The sequence below is a fragment of the Callithrix jacchus genome, chromosome 11 (assembly GCF_049354715.1).
Source record: "Callithrix jacchus isolate 240 chromosome 11, calJac240_pri, whole genome shotgun sequence".
Taxonomy (NCBI): Eukaryota; Metazoa; Chordata; class Mammalia; order Primates; family Cebidae; genus Callithrix; species Callithrix jacchus.
This window is the reverse complement of record NC_133512.1, coordinates 11,415,639-11,431,720: the sequence shown is the minus strand read 5'-3', so window position 1 is coordinate 11,431,720 and position 16,082 is coordinate 11,415,639. Positions and strand designations below refer to the sequence as shown.

Genomic DNA, 16,082 nt, shown 5'->3' with positions numbered 1-16,082 from the left:
AGTCGCCTTATTGGCTACGGCAGAAAAACGTGGGGCTTGGGGCTAAACCATCATTTGAATGCTGGCTTCACTAGTTTTTAATGTGTGATTCTTTATTTTTATTTTGTTGTGATGTAGTCTCTCTCTTTCATCCAAGCTGGAGTGCAGTGGCCCAATCTCAGCTCACTGAGGCAAGCTCTGCCTCCCGGGTTCAAGCAATTCTCATGCCTCAGCCTCCTGAGTAGCTGGAACTACAGGCCATGCACCACCGTGCCTGGCTGTTTCGTATTTTTAGTAGAGATGGGGTTTTACCATGTTGGCCAGGCTGGTCTCAAACTCCTGATCTTAGGTGATCCACCTGCCTTGGCCTCCCAAAAGGCTGAGATTACGGGCATGAGCCACCACACTTGGCCTTTAATGTGTAATTCTAACATCTTATTAAACTTTCTGAGTTTCAATTTTATTATCTATAAAGTAGAGAAGACAATATCAGATTCATAGGATTGGGAGACTAATAAGCATTTAATTAATGAGCACTTAGTGAAAACCTGCCAAGTGCCAGGAGCGTGAAGAGTGCTTCTCCCATGTTATCCCGCTGAATACCACTACTATTATTCTTTCCAATTGCATATGAATGAATTAAGACTTAGAGAGGCAGAGTAACTTCTCTCAGGTCATATAAGCCAGCAGTGGTAAAACATGGATACAAACATAAAAATTCTGAGCTCAGCCTGTAATCTCAGCATTTTGGGAGGCCGAGGTGGGAGGATCACGAGGTCAGGAGTTCAAGACCAGCCTGACCAACATGGTGAAACCCCCATCTCTACTAAAAACACAAAAATTAGCCAGATGCCTGTAATCCCAGCTACTCAGGAGGTTGAGGCAGGAGAATGGCTTGAATCCAGGAGGGGAGGTTGCAATGAGCCAAGATCGTGCCACTGCACTATAACCTGGGCGACAGAGCAAGACTTGGTCTCAAAAAAAAAATCTGAGCTGAGAGTCTATACTCTTTAGCCCCTGTGCTGAAATTCCTGGTACTCTGTTGAGGGTCACCTCAACACACTGCTTTTACTACTAGTAATTAATAGTATTAAAATTAATAACGCAAATAAAAGAAATCCTCTATCAAGTCAGCTTGGTCTAGATGATTACATGGTACCCAAGTAATCATGAGTTACTAGATGATAGGTTAGAAAAATGTGATACAAATGCTGTGTTTCAAAATCCCCTTCTTGACACATATTAGACTCAGAGAGTTCCTGCAGCAAATGCATCAGATCAGTCCTGTTTACCTCAGTGTTTCCCAAATTTGCTTGACCACAGAACTCTTTCACGACCAACACTAATAGCTCACTTTGGAATGGTAACATACACTGTAGTCATGTGAACATCTCTTTATGTCTTGTTCATTTGGGTGTCCCCGCAGCCCTTAGCACAATAATCACTTAAGGCTCCCAGAATAAATGAAGGATGAAAAGGGTGAGTGAGTAGTAATAACCATTGGCACACTAACTGTTAATTTTGGAATGGAAAGAGTGGACATTGTTTTTTGTTGTTTTCTGATTTCTGTATCAATATTCTAAAATGTTTAGCTCTCAGGCTAAAACTAAGTCTTACTTGGCATAAATAGAACCAAAGAAATGATTGTCAAGACATGGTCTATATACCATACTTTCTTTCTTTTTTGGAGCAGGGGTGTTAGCGGAGAGGAAGCCAGATGCAGAGAAGGGGGATGAAAAAGAGCAGGTTCTGTTCTAGGAAATGTTGCTTTTAGTGAAGTAGCTTTTACTTATCTTATCACTCCCTTGGCACACATTAAGCTAATGTAGTACTTATTAATTATTCCAGTATTTTACCATGATATTATTAATCAAAAATTACTTTTTTTTGTTCATCTTTTTTTTTTTGAGATGGAGTTTTGCTCTTTTTGCCTAGGCTCTAGTGCAGTGGTGCAATCTCGGCTCACTGCAACCTCCATCTCCCAGGTTCGAGCGATTCTCCTGCCTCAGCCTCCCAAGTAGCTGGGATTACAGGTGCCCACCACCATTCCCGGCTAATTTTGTATTTTTAGTAGAGACAGGGTTTCATCATGTTGGCCAGGCTGGTCTCAAACTTCTGACCTCAGGTGATCCACCCGCCTGGGCCTGCCAAAGTGCTGGGATTACAAGCGTGAGCCACCACGCCCGGTCGATGTTCATCTTTACTATGGTTTTATTTGGCTTGAACTGCAATGCTCCCTTTTCACAGTGCTCTGTGAGATCTTCAATGCCAAATGCAGCTTCAAGACCCACATGTTAACTTTTCACATTTCTATTTTGGATTGTAAGATAAAGCAAATAACCAGTCATTATTCTTTGCCTTAAAGACTCTCAAAAACACTTCGAGGGCCTACTATGGACCTAGAGTGTCAGTTACCTATCCAGTAACAGGAGATGCTGTGCGAGATGGTGAGTGGCACACTTTCCAGATTAGAAAGGACGGTTGCAGCCACGACAAACCTTAGCTTGTTTTGTTTTTCATATCTCTTCATAGTCAATAATCAGGTCGGATTTTGTTGGAAGCAGATGACATCATTTTTTATAAGGAAAAGAAATCCTTCCTCACCCAGTTAACTACAGCTCACATTTCAGTTCCTCAACTTCAGTCCAAATGCAGTCCTCCCTCCTGCCCTCACGCATGCTCACACAGCCGTGTTCTTTCCCTTCAGAACACCCACAGTGCCTGTGAGTGGAGCGGCCTTTCTCCTTCATTGAACTGGACGCCTGTTAATAAGTTAGGGCCAGCTTGGTTCATCATGCCATCCCCTGCACCCGTGAGAGTGCATGGCCCAGAATAGCCACTTTACAAATATTTATGAATAAATATGTTGAAAAATACACATTTATTGAATACATTTTTTTCTTTGAGACAGAGTTTCACTCTTGTCACCCAGGCTGGAGTGCAGTGCAGTGGTGTGATCTTGGCTCACTGCAACCTCTGCCTCCTGGGTTCAAGCCATTCTTCTTCTGCCTCAGCTTCCTGAGGAGCTGGGATTACAGGCGCGCAACCATGCCCAGCTAATTTTTGTATTTTTGGTAGAGACGGGTTTCACCATTGTTGGCCAGGCTGGTCTTGAACTCCTGACCTCACATGATCCGCCCGTCTCGGCCTCCCAAAGTGCTGGGGTTACAGGCATGAGCCACTGTGATGGGCCTGAATGAATCTTATTTTATGCAATGGTGACTGAAGTTATCAAAATAAGGTAATATAGTACTTGAAATAGTACTTGACTCCCCAAATATTTTAATTTCAAACTCTTTTGCTTGGAAGTAGAATTCCAGATGAGGAATTAGCATAGATGGGTTAGCTCCTTGGCTCACACTGGGCACACTTGTCAAGTTTTTAGATGCTCTAATTCTTAAATAACATAGAGTTTGTGTTCCAACATCTAATTTTATCAATTGACTAGGCCATTGTGTTTTCTCTATAAACTTGTAAATATGGGTCATTGGACTGAGTGTAAAGTAGCTACTGCACAGCCCAGTGAGGAATGACAAAGCTATCCTTAGTCAGCAATAGAAAGCCTGATGAGGGGAGCAAACCAAGATGGCAGCTCCTAGTGGCAGTGATTCAGGATCCCTTCTTCTAGTGGCATAAAGAAAGTAGGGGCCAGGTGCGGTGGCTCACGCCTGTAATCCCAGCACTTGGGGAGGCCGAGGCAGGTGGATCACAAGGTCAGGAGATCGAGACCATCCTGATCAACATGGTGAAACCCCGTCTCTACTAAAAATACAAAAAATTAGCTGGGCATGGTGGCCTGTAATCCCAGCTACTCAGGAGGCTGAGGCAGGAGAATTGCCTGAACCCAGGAGGCTGAGGTTGCGGTGAGCCGAGATCGCACCATTGCATTCCAGCCTGGGTAACAAGAGCGAAACTCCATCTCCAAAAAAAAAAAATAAATAAAGTTGGGCGTATAATGACTCTAGCAAAGACAAATTTAGATAGATACAGTTGGTTCTGTGGTTTTCTAATGCTCGTCTCTCTGGGCATTAGAACCAGTGCTGGAAGCGAAGAGACATGGTAAGTAAACTGAGGTGCAGCTGAGGAAATTCCTGGTTCCTCACACTCCTTCATTTATCATATCCAAGGGAGTTGGAAGGCTGAACTCTCTGCTGAGGAGAAACAATGGTAGGGGAGGCAAAGAGGCTTTTGTTGAGGTTCCTGTTGGTATAGTGTCAGTAGATTGTATATTGACTTAATGTTTGATTTGTGTGTTTTCTAGTACATTCTCCTGAACTCCTTGACTAACTTTCCGGTAAAAGTGCTTGTCTAGTGAGTCAGGTATTTCCAGGAAGGCTGGAAAATGGAATGGTGCCACCTGGCACCATCTTATAAAATTAATTACCTGAAGGAATTCATGAAAAATTGCAAATACAAGTGCTACAATATAGAGTTAGTGGGCCATGCCATATTTCTTCTCTCTAACAATTACCTGTGTTATTTTCACTTAAGTGGGGCTTCATTATTTTGCTCTCAGTGGTCATTGATTCTCCACTGGGAAAAAAGAAAAGATCTGTGTTTGGTCTCCTCAGATTTGAAAAGACCTGAAGATAAGACTAGATTGGAGCCTGACTCAGGAAACAAAGATGATTCCCAGGCAATTGTTCATCTAATCTGGGGTTGTTCATTACCAGTCAGTCAAGGAGATTTGCCTGGAAACGTTCCCTTAATACGAGCTTTAGACAGAAAGACCAGCAGTCAGCACAGACTCAGAGTCCAGAGATCTGAACCTCGCTCCACACTGTACAATGGGAAGCTTTAAGCAAGCCCCTCCCTTCTCTAAGCCTGTTCCCTGTTATAAAACGAATGTATTCATGTGATATTTCTTCACATCTCTTAACATTGGAGGGAATGCCAAGGCTGATGACATATTTAAAGCCCTTGGAAAACTGAAGATACTGAACAAACCTAAGTCAGAATTAGTAAAAGGCGGAATCAAACCTAGAACTGAGCTACCAGCAGCCATAAGAAAATAATAGGGTTTATTCTGACAATCTATGTTTGTAGGCTTGTAAACAGATGTGTATATAAAGTAAGGCTTGTGTTTGAGAAAAAAGGAGCTAGATTTGAGTTTATTCAGTGGGTGTGTAATGGAGCCCACATCCTTGCCATCACCATCACCACCATCATCACGTCATCATCACTACCAGTGAGTGAGCAACAGCTACCTTATAGGCATGTGGCAGGACCCTTCCCTTCATGCTACCATTTGATTCTCTCAAAAACTCAAGAGGCTTCTCTGTCACCATCCTCATTCAAGAAAGGGGGAAGGAGAGGCTCCAAGAGGTTGCCAGTGGTTCTCAAACTGGGCTGTGCATCAAAATGACGAGGATTTTTTTTTAAGTGCAGATGTGGGCTGGTGCGGTGGCTCACACCTGTAATCCCAGCGCTTTGGGAGGCCGAGGTGGGCGGATCACCTGAAGTCAGCAGTTCAAGACCAGCCTGGCCAACATGGCGAAACCCCGTCTCTCCTAAAAATACAAAAATTAGCTGGGCATGATGGTGCATGCCTGTAGTCCCAGCTACCTGGGAGGCTGAGGCAGGAGAATTGCTTGAATCTGGGAGGCAGAGGTTGCCATGGGCTGAGATCATGCTACTGCACTCCAGCCTGGGTGACAAGAGCAGAACTCCATCTCAAAACAAACAACAAAAACGTGCAGATGTTTGAGCCCTGACCAGGTACTGAACCAGGCAAATCCCAAGCAGCTAAAAACTCATGTCTAAGCTCTACAGATGATTTCACTGAGCAGATGGAGTTGCAAATAACTGGGCTAAATATCTGCCCCAAGGTTATACAGCTGGAAGCAAAGCTGAACTCTAACCAAGGTTGGCCACTGGACTCCCGTGTCAGCTCTTAACCACTATTCTATCTTGTTTGAGTGGCAGTTAACAGTCTATTTAACAATAGCTGTCTTTTATTGACTTTAATTAGTTTTTCCACATTCTACATCTACTGTTAAATTACACTGCAAGATTACTTTTCCCCAGTAACCATGTAGGTGTCTTGTAATGAATGACAGCTCCCAAGGATGTTTTATAGTCTGACCAACTGCTGGTCTAACTACCCATGATGAAGATTACAGAATGCATGGGTATGACTGTGAGAACTCATAACCAATGATCAAATAACATCTGTACATTGGTGAAGGTAGTTTTTTGTGAAAGGCTGGGATCAACGGGCCCAGAGGCAGCTGTGAAAGCCTATGCATGGCTTGGGCCATGGTATAAGCCAGTGTGTTCCCAACTTAAATGTCTACATGAATTACCTGGAAATCTTATTAAAGTGCAGAGATTGATTCAGCATTTCTGGAGTGGGCTGTGGAGTCTACTTCCCCAAGCTCCCTGGTGACGCTAAAGCTGCTGGTTCTTAGGTATAGGCCCACATGGCCCTAAGACAGCTGTGAAGAGATCCACTCTCAGAAGAAGAATCACAAGGCCAGAGAGTGAGGATCAGACAGCTCTCCACTGTCTGATCACTCCCCGATCCAGACACGGATACTGACTGGGGACACAAGGCTGACAAGGACACTCCGAGGTGAGCTACTGAAGTGAAGAAACACTCCAATAGCAGGGGAAGGCATTGCCCAGAAAACCTATTATCCATCACGGAGTAGGAAAGGGTGATGAGTGTCAAGTAAAAAGTGCCCTTAAATGCTGAGGAGAGGGCTCAGTTGTGTGGTTCTGATAGTGCTGCACATTTGGAAGTATTCTGCATGTTCAGAGAGTGAATTCTAGACAAACATTGGTTCAATCAGCGGAGACAGGAGGAGGATACTGCTGGATGGTGGGATTCTTACAATGTGAGCCAAGGACCCTGTGGAATGTACCCCCTGGAGCATTGGGTCCAGCTCAGATGAATGACACTGCCCCTTGCGATTGCTGAGGTTCCACCCCTACCTGTCAGATAGTAGTATTCTACTTTGAACAGCCACATGGAAATAAACAGTAACTGGAGCAAAATAACATGTGCTTTGGCTAATTCCATTTGGGAAAGGCAGAGTCTAAGACTTTGCAGGTGGAACTGTATAAGGGAGAAGAGATGAAACAGCCAGAGCATAGGCTGGGTTTTAATCAGGCAGGAGTGTGACGAATCCCAACTGCAAGAGCATCTTAGTCGCTTATACCTGTGGGTATAATGAATACAAAGAAACAAGATTTTGTGGTCAGGCATGGTGGCTCACGACTGTACTCCCAGCACTTTGGGAGGCCAAGGCGGGCCGATCACCTGAGGTCAGGAGTTCGAGGCCAGCCTGGCCAACATGGTGAAACCTCGTCTTTACTAAAAATACAAAAATTAGCTGGACATGGTGGCAGGTGCTGGTAATTCCAGCTACTTAGGAGGCTGAGGCAGTAGCATTGCTTGAATGCAGGAGACAGAGGTTACAGTGAGCCAAGACTGTGCCACTGTGTTCCAGCCAGGGTGATAGAGTGAGACTCGGTCTCAATAAAAAAGGAAGAAACTAGATTTTGTGCATCTACATTCAGTTCCCTGTCCCACTAGGCTAGGGAAAAGAAATCTAGGATTGCAGAAGGACAGAGCTCATTCTTTGACGGACGGCTTCTGTGACTTGGCCTGGGACTCTGATAGGTTGGCACCTTCGCAACCCCTTGCAGCCCTCGAGGAGAGGCAAACCTCCATAAAATGACTGGGAGAGAAAGCCGGAAGAGAAAGCACCCACAGGGCCCATTCAGTAAGTGAGGGGGGTCCCTGACACCAGAAGCATTGTTGCCCCGGGAGAAGTAATGAGTAATGGCAGGGCCATCAAGACAGGCAAAAACACAAGGAGGTGAGCTGAATAGGAGCTGTGACCATCTGAAGGTCATATGCCCTCTGGCCTAACAGGGCCTTCCTCACTCAGCTCTGTGGCCAAGTAGAAGGGGGGCCCAGGACTGTAGGAGCTTTTGATATTTCTCAAGAGGAGCTAAGATTCTGAATTTTTATATAAAATTTCCTGTTGTTATTTAAAAATTCATTCACAAAATCAAACCTAAAAAACAAAAAACACTGGCCACCAAATAAAATAAACTCACGAGGGAGCATAGCGGCGGTGACCTCTGGGCTGTTTTTATGCAAGTTCAGAGAGACAGCATGGGATTTTGGATTGTACCCAGAGGCGGAGGTGCAACACAGGGCAGGCACACCCAGGGCGTCCCTGGTGCTGTCTTCGGCACCTTCCTTCCCCTGCCCTCTCTTCTTAGCACGTCCCAGGGCTCTACATGGTGTTCTCCACGTGTGTGGGTTTTTCATTTTCTGCCACCCCTCCTCACAACTAGAATAAAACCTCCAGTGGGGCAGAGACCTGTTTGCTAACAGTTGTATCTCTCGTTCTTTGACTGTATCTGATACACAGTAGGTGTTCAATAAATAGTGGCCCAGTTGAAAAGGAATGACTGGTCCCTGCTCCTATCTACAGCATCCAACCCAGGCTGAGCTGGCGTCACAGACTCCTCATTTCAGGGTCTGACATCGAATTCAGAGTAGTTCATGAGGCTGCTGTGGACCAGAGAGATGCAGGATAATCCCTATCCAAAAGTTTTCAGAGGAATAAAACGCTCCCAAATCCGCTTTTACTGTGTGTGTGTGTGTGTGTGTGTGTGTGTGTGTGTTTTGGTTAAAAAAATCTGCAAGAGAGGAAGAAAAATACACATCCATCTGTGGTGTATATTCAGCTGTGATCATGAAAATACTAAGTTATTGTTTGAAATCGTGTAAAGCAAGAACCTGCATTAAGAGAGCACAGCTAAGCAAACAGGCCCGGGCCCCCATATCTGCTGACATACAGTGCTATCCTGAGGCTGCTGCAGAGCATATGCAAAGCCGTGTTCTCTAAGAATTCTGCACAGTGCAAACAGGCATGAGGGGAAAAAATACTACTAGGGAACTTCTAGTTCTTGCTGAAAAGGAAGATTTCAGCTCTAAATCTAGCACTATCAAGCAAAAGAGGCATCTGCGGCTGCATATAAAGCTGGTACTCCTCTGCTTGAACAAAATCCCTCAGTATCAGTACTTAAAATAAACAAAGCTCAAAACAGTCAGCTACACACGCATGTTTTCTTGGCCACATGCTGCCTGAGGAAAATAGCTATGCAGTGTGCATGCCCTCGTTTAAACCAAGCCTTGAAAACTGCACAGTCTCATTCCTCTCCCGGTCTCCTTTTCTAGACAGAAATACATTTCCCTTTAATGTACAAGTGAGAAAAAAAAATATATGTTTAAAAGCCAGTCCAGGCCCTTGTTAAACGCACTTACTTTGAAAGTACAGGACCGACTACGTATTCAAAACAAGAGCGCCTTCTGAAAGTGCAGGCTCAGAAGTGGTTCAACGGCCAGGAATTTGTGCTGGCGGCTCTGGTGCTGCGGGGCATGGCTAAGGGCAAGGCTTGCAGCCCGCACGGCGTGGTCCTCCAGGGGCGCTGCGTCAGCCTGACGCTCAGTTACTGGGACAGGCTGTGAGCGACTCCGCAGGACAGTTTTATTTCTGTGCTGAGCTTGCTGCTTCCTGCTGGGAAAATGTTGGTGGCGGAGTCACATCCAGGTACCGGGCCGAGGCTCTGCAGATGACCCCAGCTCTGACGGAGGTGGGGACGGGCGGCGCCCAGCACCTAGCGGGCAGAGGGCGAGCAGTCCCCGAAGAAGAGTCACGCCAGGCGATTGGTCTCCTCGGGGAGCTCCTCGACCCTGCCAAGGGCATGACTCAGCTCACCCAGGGCAGTGCTGGACCACACTATTTATCTCCTAAGGGCCAGGAAAGCCGAGTTCGGGCAGTGGCCGGAGAAGGGATGGTGGGGAGGCAGGGCCGGCCCTAGTCGGTGGGGTCTGGAGCTCGTGGCCTCACATGCACACAGATTCAACCCCTTTCTCTTTGGACTCAGACCCTGAAAGCTATGAGGGGGAGGGGAAACAGGAGGAGAACAGGGAGTTGAGGGGAAGAGGGGCAGGAGAAGGAGGAGGAAAGGGAGGAGGAGGAAGAGCGAGAGGAAAGCAGCCAGCCTTTCCATGGAGGTCCCAAATCAATAAGTGTAGAGAATTAATGATGTTCTGATTTTCTGTTGGTGCCAGGATGACAAATTGCAGGGCTAGAAGAGAGGCTTCTCATGACTTTGTCAATTTATGTCTGCACGACATTATAAACAAAAGCCAGAGATATAGTGGAAGTTTAGGGAAGCCGGCTGTGGTTTCAGATGCCTGAGAATCTACACCTCTGCCTCCTGATACATTCTAGACCCAGGATGTGTCCAGACGAAGGATGTGGTGGGGTTGGGTATGGTGTAGGGAACCTTAGGATCGTTTTCAGTTTGGAAGATTTAAGCAAGAACATAAAAGTTCTCGAGCCACAGAGTTTGGGGTGAAGGAAATTGATATGACAAGACCCATTCTGCGTCAGGAGAGGGGTGTTCCGTCAGGAGCTCTGGGGCTCCACCTGAGCCTCCTTGTCTCTAGGTGATCTCCAATGACACACAACCTCTCTGGGTTCCCATCTCTTTCTTTTTCTTCCCCTCCTCCTCTCCTTTCTCTTTCTTCCCTCCCTCTATTGCTTTCTTTCCCTCCCTCCCTCTCTTCCTTCCTTCCTCCACCTCTCCCTTCTCCCCCCCTTCTCTTTCCTTCCTTCCTTCTTTCTTCTTTCCTTCCTTCTTTTTGTCTTTTTTCCTCTTTCCCTCCCTCCCTCCCTTCCCCCTTCCTTCCTCCTTCTCTCTCTCTCTTTCTTTCCTTCAAGAGCATCTCACTCTATTGCCTAGGCTGGAGTGTGGTGGCACAATTAAAGCCCACTGCAGCCTCTAACTCCTGGGCTCAAGCAATCCTTCTGCCTCAACCTCCAGAGTAGCTGCGACTACAGGCGCACTGCCGTGCCTGTCTAAATTTTTTAATTTTTATTAGAGGTGGAGTCTTGCTATGTTGCCCAGGCTTGAATAGAACTGGGCTCAAGCTATCCTCCTGCTGTCCCCCTCCCAAAGTGCTGGGATTACAGGTGTGAGCCACTGTGCCTGGCCTGGGCTTCACTTTCTACATGAGAAGTTATTATGATCCCTCAAATCTTAGGGCCCTATTCTTCCATGTCCTGCTATCTAGCACATGCCCTAAACAGAAGGAAATCAAATGAACCAAGTTTTCCTATTTATTCCATTGTCCTCCCTTCATTCCTCTTCTTTAAGGCAGTAAATTCCACCAAAGGACCACACCGTGCCATTGTAGTCAAAACAGAGCTAAACTCTACACAGCCCAGAGGAACTGATTTTTCTAGTCTCTGGAGAGCATAGCAGACATGGAGCTGTGCTTTCCTTTTAAGAACGGATTCATTGCCCCGTTGTCAGGATGCTGTCAGCTGACAGCTTCCAGCCACCAACTCCTTCCACTCCACCTATGTTTGGAGGGGTGCTCAGGCTCTCTTTAGGGTACCTTGGCCTAACACTAAGCTAGGTGGGAGTGCAAGGGCCATTGCCACCCAACATGGGGTCTCTGAACAGGCAGCGTGTGCTCCTGAGAGTCCATTGGGTTGGCAAAGGCTCTCTGCCAGGCTGCAGCCCTACACAATCCTATTTCCTCCCTTTCCCTTTCACAAGCATTAGTTCTCTCTTGCCCTCTCAGGGGACCCAACAGACACAGACATGCCAGTCATTTGCAATGCATGTTTTGTTTTTGCTCCCAAAAGGACCTTTGATAGGCTTCAGAAAGCCATCTTTGGGTGACAAGATACTTGTTTTTGTAGCATAAAGATCTTCGGCACGGATTTTGTTTTTATTCTCTTATTCACAGACATGGAGAAGCTTAGTTCCTGTCAGGTCTAGCTAGTGTTTCTCAACCAGGAGTGCATACGAGAATCACCCAGAGACCTTTTCAGTGTGCAAGTATGCAGGCTGCACGTGCACAGCTAGACTTGGTGGTTTGCGATGTACCCCTGGTTGAGAACCGGTGGTTATAGCATAAAATTCTTTCCTGTTTCAGCCTCTTCCAGAGATGAGCATCCATCCCGCCGAAGATCATTCTAGAAGCTGAAAATATACCAACATTAAGTGGTCAACTAAACGACCCCTAGTTCATTTCTCTTCTTTTCTTCTTTTTTTTTTTTTTTTTTTTTTTTTTGAGGCAAGGTTTTATTATGTCATCCACACCAGAATGCAGTGGTGCCATCATAGCTCACTGTAGCCTTGAACTCTTGGGCTCAAGCGATTCTCCCTGCTTAGCCTCCTCAGTTGCTGGCACTACAGACACACACCACCATGCCCAGCTAATGTTTTTTTAAGTTTTCTGTAGAAATGGGACCTCACTATGTTGCTCAGGCTGTCTCGCACTCCTGTGCCTTAAGTGGTCCTCCTGCCTTAGCCTCCAGAGCTTATTTCAGATATTTTTACAAGTCCAGCTAGTAGCACTGCAGGCTCATTTCAGAGCGTGATGAATCTTCTTATAAAATATTAGAGGAAAGTGTAGGAAACCTCGGGATTATTTTGAATTTTGAAGATTTACATGTAAGCAGCAAAGTTATGGGGCTGTAGATTCCCTTTATGGAGTAAGGCTCGGGTAAGGAGCTTTACATTTACCTTCCAGGGAACCTGAAAATCAGGTTGCTGCATGCTGTGCTTTCAGGTTCCCTGTGTCATTGGCTTCACAAGATAAGCCCCTGAGAGCATCAGCTGGCCTCCCAGTCTTCTCTTTCATCTTCTTCTCTGACCGGGTGAGAACTCAACTCACATAAATGTCAGGGGAGGCTACCTGGCCTTGTTTCCTGGATCACTGAATAAAACCCCCTATGATGATCTGTGTGCATATTTGGCTTTGCTGTTAGGTTCAGGAGTTTTATTTCAAGGCAAAGCTTGTATCTGAAGATGCCACAAGCTGACGTTGTCTAGGACTGAGAAGCCCTAACTTACCAGGGACACTAGTCCTGGAAAGAAGAAAGAAGGGACATTCTTCCAGAACGTGAAATGCACCCAGAAGGAACTACTTGGTATTTAAAAAATACTTCTCACTTTATCTTTAAATCCAAAGAGAAAACACAGAAGTCCAAGGGGAATGCAGAGAGACTAAGTGCTACGAAAAAACTTTCTCTTAGCAAAAGTTATGCCTTCTCCAAGGGACGGCTGGAGGGTAGAGTAAGCTGAATGAACTGGGGAAATCAAGGCTCTGCTGAGCTCTGAGGTGTGAAAATGGCACAGAGGAAGTGGCTCCTGAGCACACACCACGCTGGGATGCTCAAGGAGATAAAGGGGAATGTAAGCGGGTGTGCGGAGCCTGTCCCTGGATGTCTGGCAGCACAGGAGTAAGTTCTCATTTAATGCCTCCTGAGCACAACACATGCTATGCTCATTCTTTCAGTGCATTAGGCAGAACTTGTGCATTAAGAGAGCTGCCCTCTGCGTGAGTAAGCAGCAGGGCACTGTGACAGAGGAGAAGCTGCCTCTGCATGTGAGCGTGGCCTCATCCTGCTGTCTGCTGCCGCATACCGAGGCACATGCTGAACATCTCAGGGCGCCCCTTTCGTTCTTGCAGGGTTATTTCAAGGATTAGCTGAATATGCATGTGGATATGCTTAAGAAATTTGCAAAGTGCTGTGCAAATGTGAGCTTTTATTTATTTTTTAGAGAAAAGCCTCATGTCGGGATTGGCTGGGTATTACCTGAGCAGCACAGGGCCCAGTGGATGGACTCCAGCTCATACAGGCAGAGTGTTGGAATCAGCACCCCTTACTTACATACTAGGAGGCTCAACCCTCTATGACTCAGTTCCCTCGTACATCAAATGGGGAAAATGATCATACCTACCTCTCAGGAGAGGAGCTCACGGGGAAAGAGCATTCGGCACAAACCATGATGCATGGTGGCCAGTAAACCTGGGCTGTCACCAAAAGTAAAACAATGACACAGAGGAAGGAGGGGCCTTGGCAGGATGTCTTAGGGGAGCTGGTGGAAAGCATTCCAGGGAAAGCCACCCAGCTGCAAGGGCCCATCCTAATGAGCCATCAGCCTCCCAGAGGATGACCTGGCTCTGAGTCAGGAGGAGAAGCCATTGCTCTTGTCTCAAGGCCTATTTCCATCTGTCCATATCAACTGCACAGCAATTACCCATAGACAGCGGAGCTCTCAGCTGCAATTCTGGAAGTAGCATCATAGAGTGTTTCCAGGTACAAATTCACTTGTAACAACTGTACGTTCACATCACACAAGGGGGACTCGACATGCAAAGAACATCATCTCAAATGAAGCACAGTCAAATTCTGGGGTGGATGCAGGTGGTGGGAAGGGAGGGTGATGGATCTCAAATGTCCAGCCACACTTGAGATAATTCCTGGGCTGGGCAGCTGCAGCGGCCCTGGGCTGAGAGGCACATTCCATTATGAGTGGAGTGGGTTTATAATGGAATGACATGGATGGTTTCTTATAATCAGAAAAGCACACTGACCTTCACACTACACAGGTGCAGCAGCATAATGACCCACCACGTGTATGCGCATCAATTCCTGGGGAAAAGTCCAACGAGGTTAACTTAGCGTGTATCCCAAGCAAACAAAATCAGCAACATTACCCACACAAACAACATTGTTCCCTCCACCCCCGCAAAAATACCTGGCTTGGGAAACCGACGTGCAAAAGGAATAAATCACACAAGGACCACACTCATTTTGATAAAGTGGATAAAGTTGCAAGCAACATTATTCTGTGCCACAAGTAATTTGATTTCATTTTAAAATTTAAGGAATGAGACTCATGGGCCTAGAAATCTTTTTTTTCTTTTTCAAGAAACAGGGATTTGGTGTGGGTGTTTGTGGGGAAGGAGAAGTTCTGTTCTCCCAGCCGTCTGAGAAAGCTACTAAAAGCATCCTCACATATGATCCACTCCTGAAGCTCCCTCAACCACAAAGGAAGGGGATCTACAATTACACTGCTGAAAATTCACTGCCTGTTTCAGTGCCCTTACTCCCTCGGGCGTTTACTCAGATGGGAAAGACTCAAGAAGCGCCGTCCCCTTCCTCTTGTCCTGCAGAGTGTCTGTCACCACAATCAACTTAGCACCGTTGGTCACACCATTGGCACTTTAGAGCTACCACATCCAAAATTAGCATGCAGGACTTGAGCAGAGATGCCAGCCATGGGGAAGTTGCAGATGGCATCATCTGTCAGGGTATTGTTTTGGTTCATGAGTCTTTATTTTAATTGTATAACCTCATCTTCCTTTGGAGCTACAGTCACCATGAAAATAATCAATATCCCTGGTTCCAGAAAAAAAAACAGTCTATGATGTCAGCATTCCCAAACCCCGAGGAAACCTGAAGCTTTGCTGACAAATGAATTCGTGTAAGAAACGAGTAGCAAGCTTGCATTCTGGGTGCCGAGATTATGTTCTCAAGCCTGGTCCAAGCAGATCTGAATAGAAGAGGGAGAGAATTCAACACCCATGTACTGAGATCCTGCTCTGTGTCAAATACCCCGGTGGATGCCACTGGACTTCTCAGTGGTGATGTGTGCCGTGCAGCACCTCGCTCCTTCCTGCTCCCTGCTGTGACCACTGGCTTCCCGGATGCTTCTCAGACTGCCCCGGCTCTGCCCCATCTGCAGGATCCCCTGCACTGCCTTCCCCCTTGGAGAAGGGCCAATCAGGAAAAGATGCAGGAGAAACATACTAGGCCCATGTCCCTGCCTCTGGCCTCAGTTACCACGTGAACATCAACAACTCCCCAATTTCTGTGATAGCTCAGAGCACTCATCTGATGTCCAAGCCCAGTCCCCATCCACTGGAGTATCACACAGCCACCCAACCACTGTGCAAGAAGAACTCAGGATCTTTATGCCTAAGCCTGAGCCTCCCTTAAAAGCCCAGCCTTAGTCATGGTTCCTCTGCTACTTAGAACTCCCTGTCAGGACCTTGGACAGCATTCTTTCTCCAGTCCTCTTTCTCTATCCTTTTTGTCCAACCAAGCACTGAGTTCATCTGCTCTTACCTTTTACTGGTTCTAGAATTAATCTGCCTCTCACCATTTCTGCCTCCTCTAGCATGGTCCAAACCTCCTTCTCCCACGCAACTCCCATGGAGTCTAACTGGCCTCCTCGTCTGCACCCTTGCTCTAATACATTCT

The 16,082-nt window shown here is 46.4% G+C and overlaps 1 protein-coding gene across 33 annotated transcripts in view; it reads right to left on the bottom strand.

Annotated features, from left to right (window-relative positions):
- Window positions 1–16,082, bottom strand: part of HECW1 (HECT, C2 and WW domain containing E3 ubiquitin protein ligase 1) — a 461,351-nt gene that overhangs the window by 322,359 nt on the left and 122,910 nt on the right. For 17 of the 33 annotated variants that reach the window (XM_035253249.3, XM_078342276.1, XM_078342281.1 and 14 more), the window contains one exon: window positions 14,411–14,468. The exons of the other annotated variants lie outside the window; for them this stretch is intronic. In XM_035253249.3, coding sequence (XP_035109140.3) covers window positions 14,411–14,437 — 27 coding nt within the window. In that variant the 5' untranslated portion in view covers window positions 14,438–14,468. The remainder of the gene's footprint in view (window positions 1–14,410; window positions 14,469–16,082) is intronic. 33 annotated transcript variants of the gene reach the window in all.